At 35.5% G+C, this 12,517-nt stretch overlaps 1 protein-coding gene across 1 annotated transcript in view; it reads left to right on the top strand.

The window, feature by feature from the left end:
* The window catches only part of PKN2 (protein kinase N2), a 148,195-nt gene that overhangs the window by 105,882 nt on the left and 29,796 nt on the right, over positions 1-12,517 (top strand). Inside the window, exons 9-15 of the mRNA XM_014841895.3 lie at positions 7,868-8,011; positions 8,363-8,438; positions 9,028-9,202; positions 9,430-9,556; positions 10,364-10,494; positions 10,577-10,652; positions 10,731-10,822. Of these exons, the coding sequence (XP_014697381.1) occupies positions 7,868-8,011; positions 8,363-8,438; positions 9,028-9,202; positions 9,430-9,556; positions 10,364-10,494; positions 10,577-10,652; positions 10,731-10,822 (821 nt within the window). The remainder of the gene's footprint in view (positions 1-7,867; positions 8,012-8,362; positions 8,439-9,027; positions 9,203-9,429; positions 9,557-10,363; positions 10,495-10,576; positions 10,653-10,730; positions 10,823-12,517) is intronic.

Consider the following 12,517-nt stretch of genomic DNA (forward strand, 5'->3'; position numbering starts at 1 on the left):
CCAACACTATCTGAAGCCAAAGCCTGTGTTCTTCATATTAGTGGGCTAACTTATCTCTGTTTCCAGTCCATACTTCTGTCTGTGTAGATTTTATTCATCACATATAACAATGATGAAAGCTGACATTTACTGAACATTGACTATGTACTGGGCTTGTATTAACACTTAATTCTCATTACAACCCTAGGAGATTGAAACTATTATTGTACATGTTTTATAGATAATCAAACTGAGGCCCAGAAAGGGTAAGTAACTTGCCTGAGTTCACAAAACTAGTAAGTGATGTAGAGCTAAGATTTGAACCTATTTGTTCTACAGAAATTTATTGAGTGTGCAGCACCAGGCAATCTCGATTCTAGAGCCCTTGTTTTTAGCTACTATACTGCCTGATCTGATCTGACCACTACATTTTAAATCCTTTAGTGACAGTTTATAACTTGCAAGTTGAAGACCAAATTCCTTTGCAAGTCAAAGCCCTCATTACCTGTTTCTGCTCATCTTCTCATCTTTGTTTTCCAAAGCATTCATGCTTATATTCTAGGCTTTAACTATAATAAACTATTTCGTATCCCTACAATATACTGTATGCTTCCTTAACTTTGTACATTGTTTTCCCTCTGACAACTGTGTTCTCTCCTCGTTTAATCTTGTGATCCATCTCTCAAAACCCACTTTGAGCAATTATGATCTTTTCTGATCTTCCTACTACCTTTCCCTTAGAAAAAATTGGTCAACTCTCCCTTTTGTGTCATTGTTCCTGTTGTATATGCCTCTGTATTGCCAGTATTAATTTACATTTCCATCTTCCCAACAAAACTGAACTGTTTGAAACAGGACCATATATTGCTTTGCTTTGTATGACCTTCACGGTACTTAGTATAAGTATTAACAGAATGAATGAAAATAACTTCTGGAAAAATAATTTTAAAAATAAAAAGCAATTATTCCCAATTTTTTTCCCCTACTTCAACACACCTGAGGGACAATGGCACATTCCAGTTGGTACAGTTCCCAAATAGACACACGTCAGAATCTAAAGGTGGGGGGACATGCACAATTTTAAAATGTCTGTTTTCTCACCTACTCCCACCCTCCCTCACACAACTGAATCTAATTTAATTCTCCATGCCTCACCTTTTTTAGAATATCATTGCTCTATAGCATAGTATAGGCATTTTAACAACCAGAAATAGTCTTCTCATAAAGGACCCTATGGTTTGATTGATTGGAAAAAAAAACAGTTTGAGACAAAATAAAAAAACATTAAATTGTCTTTCAGAAGCTTAGGGAAGAATTCTGCCCAACATGAGCTTGCATCAAAAAATGTATGAATACACAAGGATATAACCACCATGAGTAAGCAGCAATAGATAATGAGATTATTAGTTAAAGTATAAAAAGTATAAAATAAGTGTTTGCAATATTTAAATAAATAATAGAAGAATTTGAAAGCATGAGCAAAGAATGAGTGATGAACCAAAAAGACTAGGCAGAGTTTCAAAAAATAAATAAATAAAATGAAATTAGAGACATCTGGGATTTGCTTCGGGATAATTGGGGGAAAGGTGGTAATGAAACATGACTGACCATTAGTGATAAATTGTTGAAGCTGGGTGGGAAGGAGAACCGCATAAAACTTATAAAAATAGGAAATACGGCAATTGAAATTGAAACTAAGTAGATGGGTTAAGTAACTGAAGAAAGTTAGTGGCGTGGAAGATAGAGCTAAAATAGTTGCCCAAGTATGACATACAGAAACAAAGAGATGAAAAATATGAAAGAGAGGCAAAGAGACATAAAGGGTAGAATGAGGATGACCAGCACACTAAGTGGAGTTGCAGATTGAGGGAATGGAGAGAATGGGGCAGTGGCCATGTCTAAAGCAATAATGGCCTAGAATTTTCCAGAATTGATGACAAACATGAATCCTCAGATTTGAGGGCACAAGTCTCTCGAAGGATAAATAAATAGATATGCATATCTCAAATCTCAAGGGGAAAAGGTATGGGCTGGATTTAGTTAAGAATGCCTTTGTGGAGGACACAGATGTTTAATCTGGCCTTGAAAAGAGAGAATTTAGACTGGTGCAAGGGAAAGAATAGTATGAAATTTTATATGACAATATGGGTTGTGGTTGGAGAATAAAATACAAGATTAGAAATAGGAACTATATATAAAGACAGAGACAGAAAAGCTTATAATAGGTTTGGAATAAAAGAGAATCCTTGGAACTTTGCATAGTATGTGAATTGATATAGGAAGCAGTTATACATAACTGTTATGGCACTAAATAGTTTATATCATAGTTGTTTACTTCTCTCTTTCTCTATAAAGGGAGCACAGTCACCCATATCTATAGGAAGCAGACTTTTCAAACGAATATCACAGCCTTATATTCTCCATTGTCTCTGTCTCTTACTCTCCTGTTTTTCTCACCCTCCCCAAAGATCCTAAGGTTCCCCTCTTTTTGTCACCTGTTCCAGCTGGAGAATCCCCTCATTGGACTCCTGAACTGAACTGATAGTACTCTTTCCTGAGGTGGTGGTTTTCTGTTTGCCCTTAGTGGATTCCAGTGGCCTCCCTTCCCTGTCTTACTCTTTGCCCCTGCAGGCTGATAGCTGCAAACTTGAATTACTGGGCTCTGACTTATGATGGGGCACATTGTTAGGAGATCTAAGGGCAGGAGGAGAGAGAAGTCAGGGTGTTTCTTTTCTCTCTCCTTCCGTGTTTTCACAACAGTGTTCATCTATGGCTACACCTCCTGTCTGACAGTCTCTTTACCAAGATACAGTTCTCACTGGATTCTGGTAACTCTTGCCTCTTGCCCCTGCAGTTTAGGGGTGGTAATTGATTTCTACTATTGCTAGTCCTCAGATGCTTTCCATCCCTTGTTGATACCTTAACCTTAATCACACCTTCATAAATAACCAGTTTTTTTTGTTTGGTTTTTTTTTTTTGGAGGAAGATTAGCCCTCAGCTAACTACTGCCAGTCCTCCTCTTTTTGCTGAGGAAGCCTGGCTCTGAGCTAACATCCGTGCCCATCTTCCTCTAGTTTATACGTGGGATGCCTACCACAGCATGGCTGCCAAGCAGTGCCATGTCCGCACCCAGGATCCGAACCAGCGAACCCTGGGCCGCCGAGAAGCGGAACGTGTGAACTTAACCGCTGCGCCACCGGGCCGGCCCCAATAACCAGTTTTTAAAACTCAAACCCTTTGAATGTGCAGTCTCTTTGCTGCTGGGACCCTGATTGATATGTTTCCCAAGCCTGTGTTGTCCTCAGAAGCTCATAGAAGACCAGTTAATGTGACATCTGCCATGTTCACCTTTATGAAATTTTGCCTTTCCTCGGCTCTTCAATTTTCCATGCTTTGAGTAGTTTTCTCTTTGTTAGTGGCTGCAAAAAGTTTTTGCCCCTTCTTTTCTTTCAGCAGTGGAGCCTAGCTTTCATTCTTCTAAAAGAGGTTCCCAAGCTTTCTCCATTCACAGTATCCTCAGTGTCCCAGTAATTTTTTTTAACAGTGTGTCTCTAGGCCAAAAGAAATACCCAACAGTTCCATTTTTTTAAGTAGTTATTAACTGAAAAGCTTCTGCACAGCAAAGGAAACCATCAACAAAATGGAAAGGCAGCCTACAGAATGGGAGAAAATATTTACAAATCATCTGTCTGATAAGGGATTAATATCCAAAATACATGAAGAACTCACATAACTCAATAGCAAAAAAACAAACAATCCAATTAAAAAATGGACAGAGGAACTGAATAGACATTTTTCTAAAGGAGATATCCAAATGTCCAACAGGTACGGATAAAGAAGCTCAACATCACTAATCATCAGGGAAATGCAAGTCAAACCCACAATGAGATATTCACATTTGTTAGAATGGCTATTATCAAGGAGACAAGAGATAGTGTTGATGAGGATGTGGAGAAAAAGGAACTCTTGTGGACTGTTGGTAGGATTGTAAATTGGTGCAGCCACTATGGAAAACAGTATGGAGGTTCCTCAAAAAATTAAAAATAAAACTACCATATGGTCCAGCAATTCCACTTCTGAGTATTTATCTGAAGAAAACAAAAACATTAATTCAAAAAGATATATGCATCCCATGTTCACTACAGCACTATTCATAGTGGCCAAGGTACAGAAACAATGTAAGTGTCTGTCAGTGGATGAGTGGGTAAAGAAGATGTGGTATATATTATAATAGAATATTATTGAGTCCTGAGAAAGAAGGAAATCCTGTTTTTTGCAACAACCTGGATAGACTTTGAAGACATTACGCAAAGTGAAATAAGCCTGACAGAGAAAGACAAATACTGCATGGTATCCCTTACATGTGGAATCTTATTTTTAAAGAGTCAAACTCATAGAAACAGAGAGTAGAAAATTGGTTGCCACTGTGTGGAGGAGATAGTGAGAAGCTGTTAAAAAGGTACAAACTTTCAGCTATAAGATGAATAAGGTCTGAGCATCTAATGTATAACATGATGACTATAGTTGATGACACTGTTTTGTATAAATGAAATTTGATTCAAGAATAGAACTTAAACATTCTCACCAAATTTTGTGAGGTGATGGATGTGTTAATTAACAAGATGGGAGGAATCCTTTCACAAAATATACGTATATCAGATTATCATGAGGTACACTTTAAATATCTTACAATTTTATTCTATTGTATCTCAATACAAAAATAGTAGTTATTGGTGCTGGCCCTGTGAGGTAGTGGTTAAGTTTGGCCCCGGTTTGCAGGTGTGGATCCTGGGTGCGGACCTATACTAATCAGCTGTGTTGTGGCAGCAACCCACATGCAAAATAGAGGAAGATTGGCATAGATGTTAGCTCAGGGACAATCTTCTTCTAGCAAAAAAAAAGAGGAAGTTTGGCAGCAAATGTTAGCTCAGGGCAAATCTTCCTCAGGAAGAAAAAGTAGTAGTTACTAATTTAGTACTTATGACCTAACAAATCAGTACTTTTTGAGGGGAAAAAACATCTGAGAGAAAAGATAATATTTTTATTTCATTTTTATGTAACTGGTTACTAATGGGATATGTCTGCCTGTTGTATATTGTGTAATTTCTCAAAACTTGGAATCAGACTGAACACATCACCCTTTATCTGCTCTTCCACATTAATTTTTGTGGAAAAATCAGTTGTTGAAAACCCAGTTTAGCAAAGACATGATGTCATCAAACAGAATATGGTGCGTTCTAATGTTGAAACTATGAAGTTATCATGAACTAGTATTTATTAGGATGTCGCACAGATTTCACTGTGTTTCCTTTGAAAAGTTAAAATATCGTCTATTATTCCAGAGTTCCTCATGAACACTTTGGGAACCTCAGCCTTCTTGGTGTTTCGGTTCTTTTTATGCTAGATGTGCACTGGGTTTTTAAAATTGCAGCACATTTTTTAATTTGTTGCTCTCATTCCTGTCACGTGTCAGGCTGACTCAATGTCTCTTACCTTTTTCTATTTACTTTCAGTCCTTAGAGAGACTTGAGACAAACCATACAGATTCCTACCACAGAGTTTTCTCTTTGATCCTAGGTTCAAGTTTATAATAAGACAAAATGAAACACAAGTTGGGACAGTTTACCAGTACTGCCAATCACTTCCTAGCTCAGATTGTACTGCTCAGCTATTTTGGTGGTGATTTTACTCCATCTAGAGCTTTATTGCTCATAGAGTTTGATGTTGCCTACAAGCATGGCCTTCCTTTATACAACTCACCTGCTTCGTCTGGAAAATCACCTGCAAACAAGCAGTCACTTGCAGTTTAAATTCTGTAAACATTAGTGGCATCTCCTTATATAGGAGGTCCTTTGCTTTTTAGATGATGTATCCCTGCTTTACCTATCCAAATCACACTGCGTGTTAGAGATTAAAGAAGACTTGGGGTTCCATGAAACAGTGTTATGAGTACTGAGGTAAAATATCTTAATCTTCTCTAGATCACAGACACAGTGCCAAGTAACAAAAAGTGAAGAGCTTTATACTTAAAACCTCAGTATAGGACTCCAAGAAAGCTAGCCTAAGGCTTTGAGATGACCTTCCATCCCAAATCTCAGATCTTTCTTTCTTTCTTCAGTTTGTTTGAAGCATGGAATAAAGAAATAGAGGAAAGAGAAATGAGTCAATATGTGAGTTTTTCTAGAGTGGCTAGAATAAATACAAATAAGGTGATTGGACCTCTTCTCATCCAGAAAACAATATACTGTTAGCATTTTAGCAGTGTGAAAGTGTGAGAACTTTGAACAAGTACTGATTCCATCCTCAGCATCTGTACCCCTGGCATCTGCCTGATCCATAACATGTCTTCATTCCTGAGACAGTAGAAAAAGATAGAAGAGAGTAAACCTTTTTTCCACTAGTCTAAAACAATGTAGTCTAAATTATTAATACCTGGTTCAATTATTCATTAAATTTATTTCCCAAAATAGGTGTTTCCAAAATACTTAAACTTAACTTGAATAGAATATTACAGGATTAATATCCACTCTTTCTATGTGCCATTTGCTGATGTTAAAATAATTATACTTTACTCCTACTTCCCCTTTCATGACAAGTATTCTCTCCCATAATAACTATGTAGCAGAGAGAAGAAATGAGGTAGGAGGCCCTGAGCTCACGTCTTCACTGTCATAGATATCTTTTTCTAGTCCTTTTCCTGATTGGCTATGAGACCTTCTGGCACATTGTCTTAACTCATTTTTTTCATGTTCTGTTTTTTATAACTGTTTTCTGTGTTCATTTGTGTTAACTAATTTTATTATTTAAAGTCAAAAGCCTTTTTTATTTATACTAGGGGCTTACATAGTAAGATGCATAAATTCATAAATTCAAAGTTGTTATATGAAAGAAGTAGTTTATTATTTTCTTGAGCCTAAAGGGAAAAACAGTTATCTCATTTTATGGATGGTCTGCGAAACCCTGAAAAACAAAATAATGGGGAAGTCTGGTGCTTTATAATTAAAATGTATGTAGATTATAACATATATGTAGAAGTCAGTTTATAGCTAGACCCCAACTTATAAACGGTGTTCAACAAGTACATTTAGTAGTTTATTTTTAAAACCCTAAATATGTTTTTTTCACATAAGTGTTATTTTTAATGACTACAGAATATTCCTTCATGGATAAGGTATAATTTACCAAACCTTTCCCTGGTTTTTGGGCATTTAAATTCTTGCTAATTTGCTATTTTCTTTTTTTTTTTTATGTTGATTTATTATGAGCATCTTTCTCTATAAAACTTAGTCTGAATTTCCCTTTTCCACCCAGCCTATGCAGGTCCCTGCTACCACTGGTCCTATTGCCTGGTGGTATTCTTTTGAAGATTAGATGACCTAATATTCTTAAAGTGCTTAGTGTAGCGTGTGGCATACTGTAAGTGCAGAATAAAAGCTGTTTGCAGACCTTTCCCTGACTCTACATTGAGACAAGGAAATAAGAAGGTTTGAAATGGGTTCTTTAAGGTGAGCACTGAGGTCTTTTAGCAGTAGCACAGCAAGTGATTCCAAGTGGAGGAGGAAAATCCAAAAGATCGAAGCTATTAGATGGGAAAGAGTTTCTGTGGTCATTCATGTGTATTGGTTGTTCCCAGTCGTGTATTCTTTAGATAAAAGGAATACCTTAACTGGATACTGTTGGAATATAAATTTCTTCCTTTGAGTTAAAATGTGTAAATTTGTTAAGTAATATGTAACAGAGAAACATTACAAAACACTTTAAAACACTGCGACCATTGTGTCTGTTATCTTTGTTTATTGTATTTGTATTTTATATTTTTTGTGATATTTTATTCAGGTGTGTGTCCAATGATGTCTTCTGTTTTGTTTTGTTTTTTTAATTATCCTAGTCACGTGAACTGGAAATTTCAGTTTATTGGCGTGATTGGCGATCTCTGTGTGCTGTAAAATTTCTGAGGTTAGAAGATTTTTTAGACAACCAACGGCATGGCATGTGTCTCTATTTGGAACCACAGGGTACTTTATTTGCAGAGGTAATAAATGTATTTTATTGAATGTGCATTACTACAATTGATATTATTACAATTGATAATGTAGGCAGCGTTACGTAGAAGTGGAAAGAGTATTAGGCTGAATGACAACTTGGAATCTTGGCTCAACTCTGCCACTGAATAGGTATATTACCTTGAGACAAATCATTTATCCTCTCTAGGTCTGTTTTCCCATCTAGAAAATGAGAGGATTGGACTAAATTATATCTAAGATTCTCTTAAGTTTTCAAAACTTAATTTTAGTGAATTTAGTGAACTCACTAAGTTTAGTGAATTTCATGAACCATAAATCCAATGCAGTATTCATGTCAACTTGAATTTTCTTCACTGCAGGTTACCTTTTTTAATCCAGTTATTGAAAGAAGACCAAAACTCCAAAGACAAAAGAAAATTTTTTCAAAACAACAAGGTAATTACTAAGAAATCAAATATAGACTGTTTGGGTGTTTTCTTAAATATAGAAAATCTACATACTATTTAAGAAATGATGTCCATTTTTGCTTTTTGTTTTCTTTTTTTTCATTCATTTATTTCTAACATTCTGTTAAGGAACATTTCAAACATATCCATAAATAGAGAGACTAGTGTAATGTCCCATCACTCAGTTTCAACAGTAGTCATCTCGTGGTCAATTTTGTTTCATTTGTATCCCGTCCACTCACTACTTCTTCAGATTACTTGAAGCAAACATGGATATCATATTGATTCACCCATAAATATTATAGTTAGTATCTCTAAAAAATAAGAATTCTTTCTTAAACCTTAACTACATATCATTACTAGACAAAAAGAAATTTCCACCTATTTATATTTAAAACTGTTTTTGCTATTTTGCACTAACCTTTAATAACAAAGCGTTAAGAACTGTTTTTTTAAGTGACAAATTTTGTTTGTTCTTCATAAATTATAAACCAATGAATATGAATTTTTAAATTACAGCTTTTGGTAATACATTAAAAAATTACTTGTTCTATTTTCTTTATTCACAATATCCACAGGCAAAACATTTCTCAGAGCTCCTCAAATGAATATTAATATTGCCACTTGGGGAAGGCTAGTGAGAAGAGCTATTCCTACAGTAAATCATTCTGGCACCTTCAGCCCTCAAGCTCCTGTGCCTGCTACAGTGCCAGTGGTTGATGTACGCATCCCTGAACTAGTGCCTCCAGCTAGGTATGTGTCTGAGATTTTTAAGCGTCACTTTTATAAAATAGTTATTGTGACATTCGTACATATTGGTTACAGTGAGTCTATTAAAAGTCTCATTTTTTTCAAATAGTATTTTGAAATCAGTGCTCTGCCTACTTTTAAAAACTAAAATTGCTTGCTTTAATTTTAAAGCTATTTAAAATATATACTTTCGATTACTGTTTTTGGTGAATTACTTTATCTTCTATAAGTGATTCTACAGTAACCAAATTGGACTTTGATCTTGAACCTGAGCCTCCTCCGGCCCCACCACGAGATTCTTCCCTTGGAGAAATAAATGAATCTGCTGAATTAAGAGATTTGGATACACCAGGACAGGCAAGGCATTTTAAATCTGTTTAATTCCTTTTTACCAAATGAATCACCAGTAAAAGCGTCTTAGTGAATGAGATGTACATCTCAATTAAAAATGACCTGTGTGAGGGGCCAGCCCAGAGGCACAGCAGTTAAGTGCACACGTTCTGCTTCGGCAGCCTGGGGTTCGCTGGCTCAGATCCGGGATGCGGACCTATGCATCACTTGTCAAGCCATGCTGTGGCAGGTGTCCCACATATAAAATAGAGGAAGATGCACACAGATGGTAGCTCAGGGCCAGTCTTCCTCAGCAAAAAGAGGAGAATTGGCAGCACATGTTAGCTTAGGGCTAATCTTCCTCAAAAAGAAAAAGTTTACCTATGTGAACTGTGTATTTATGTTACTTATGAATGAACTTTTCTCAACTAACTTAGACCAAGTTGTCAGGAGATGACCAACTTAGTGTTTGCGTGCCATTGTCATTAGCGTATGGATGCTCATGAGCCAGTAGATAGGGAATAGGCTGCCTAAACTAGAAGGAGCATAAGAGAATAGTTGATATTAGATCACATTTTGCCCACAGTCTTCATCTTGTAATGAGGTTAACATCATTTCTGAATATGCATTAAAGATGACAATTAGGTGTTAGGTTTTCTTATTTTTTTAAATGTGTAATATAGAATTAATAACTATAAGAATGGTTCTCCAACATCTGCATTTTACTTTTCTCACCAATATTTATATTTCTACTTTTTTCTTTGCCTTTATCCTTACCAAATAAGTTGTATTGTGAATGTTTCTATGATTTAACAATTATTTAATATTTTACAGGATTCAGAAACTGTTTTTGATATTGAGAATGACAGAAATAGTATACTACCAAAATCTCAATCTGAATATGAACCTGATATTCCTCAGTCAGGCCTAGAATATAGTGGTATTCGAGAACTTGAGGATAGAAGGTAAAGAATGTGTGCATAACTTGCTACTACATGTTTGGTCCCATACTTATGCCTTATTTTTAATTGAAATTACTGTTTTCAGATCTCAACAAATGTTTCAGTTTAATCTACAAGACTTCAGATGTTGTGCTGTCTTGGGTAGAGGACATTTTGGAAAGGTAATCTTTTGAATATTCTTGGAGTACCTACAAAAGTAATATCTGAAATGGAAAATAATTATTTTAATCCTATTTCAGGTGCTTTTGGCTGAATATAAACACACAAACGAGATGTTTGCCATAAAAGCCTTAAAGAAAGGAGACATTGTAGCTCGAGATGAAGTAGACAGGTTAGTGTTTAAAAAATGAATTTATTTTTCTATAACTTAATATGAAAATTGATGTATATGTTGCAACAGCAAAACTTTCCATTTTCATAATAATATGTGAAGAAACTAAATTAACGTACCTATATTTGACATAAGGTGGGCATTAATTAAATACTGTTTTTCTTTCTAGCCTACTTCTTCTTCCCCTTCTTATGACAATTTTACTGGTTAGTGGATACCAAGGAAAGATGATAAAATGTTTAAACTAATTCTATTAAGTTTTTTATACTTGGAGATATTAGTGTTTATATGGCATAGGGATTGTTATTCATCTGTGGTTGGATGAGGCTATTTCCCATTTCATCTTATGGAAGTAATAAATATTTCATTTACAGATAATCTGCGGTTAACTGAAAGGTTAATGTATTCTGCTTTTTAAAGTACACCTATATCTATTTTTTTTTCTATTTTTCTTAAAATGATACGTTTTGACCACAGCATCTTACCTTTCTGGGTTTAATAAATGTAAATTGATCTGGATTCATCTTTATATACAGTTATTCAAATGCAAGGACTTTGGGGATAATAGTATAATTAGATTAGAAAATACACTTTGAAAAGACTGTCTTAAATTAGTAAAGTGATTAAACATGGAAATTATTGTATAAAACTGGCATATTTATTACAGAAAGAGGCTTTCATTTGATATTTAAAAGTAGTATTTTTCTTAAACCACTAGGAAGCATCAATTGATATTAATGGAAGAAAGCTCTGTATAATGAAAACAGCCTGGAACTATGGGTGAGAAGACTGACTTCTCTAGTCCTTATTGTTCCCTCTTAGTTAATTATTTGACCCCAAAGTAATTCACTGAACATCTTTGAGCCTCGGTTAACCCACATATTTATTTATTTTTTGGTGAGGAAGATTGACCCTGAGCTAACATTTGTGCCGGTCTTCCTTTATTTTGTACTTGGGACACTGCCACAGCATGACTTCGTAAGTGGCATACAGGTCCATGCCCAGGATCCAGACCTGCAAACCCCAGGCTACCGAAGCAGAGCGCACACACTTAACCACTACACCACCAGGCTGGCCCCAAATGCTTTTTTTGGAAGATTATTTGCTTTATTCCAGTTCTGTAAATGGTAAATTCATTTCCTAAACTAGTAGGAAACCGGTACTACCTCTGTTAATCCTGGTGGTTTATATAGCTTTCTGCTGCATTGTTACTACTTTGAGCTAAATCTCTATAGGAAAACAGTTTCTAATTAAATCTAGACAGAAGAATGTTCAGATAAAAGGATGGAGCTCCAACCAGAACCTAGGCCATTACCCCTAATGAAAATTAATTCAGCCTTGGTGAACGGTTAATGAGAGATCTATATCTAACTTCAGTTATAAATCCATGTATTCAGTAACATGGAAATAAAGTAATCTCCAGTAGAAATGGTACAAAAACAGACGAATGGAAAATTCAGAGTGAGAAATACAACTCACTCTTAGAGAAATTTGAGGAAGGCAGCAAAAAAAGAGCAATTAGAGAAGGCAAGAAAAAAATTAATTTAGAAAATAAGAAGATAGACCAGCATATTTTTTTAGATTAATATATTTTTTTATTGCGGTCATAATAGTTTGTAAACTTGTGGAATTTCGGTTGATAAGTGGGCCCCTTCACCCCTTGTGCCCACCCCCACCCCCCTTCCCCCTGGTAAA

This window comes from Equus asinus, chromosome 16, assembly GCF_041296235.1.
Source record: "Equus asinus isolate D_3611 breed Donkey chromosome 16, EquAss-T2T_v2, whole genome shotgun sequence".
NCBI classification, from domain to species: domain Eukaryota; kingdom Metazoa; phylum Chordata; class Mammalia; order Perissodactyla; family Equidae; genus Equus; species Equus asinus.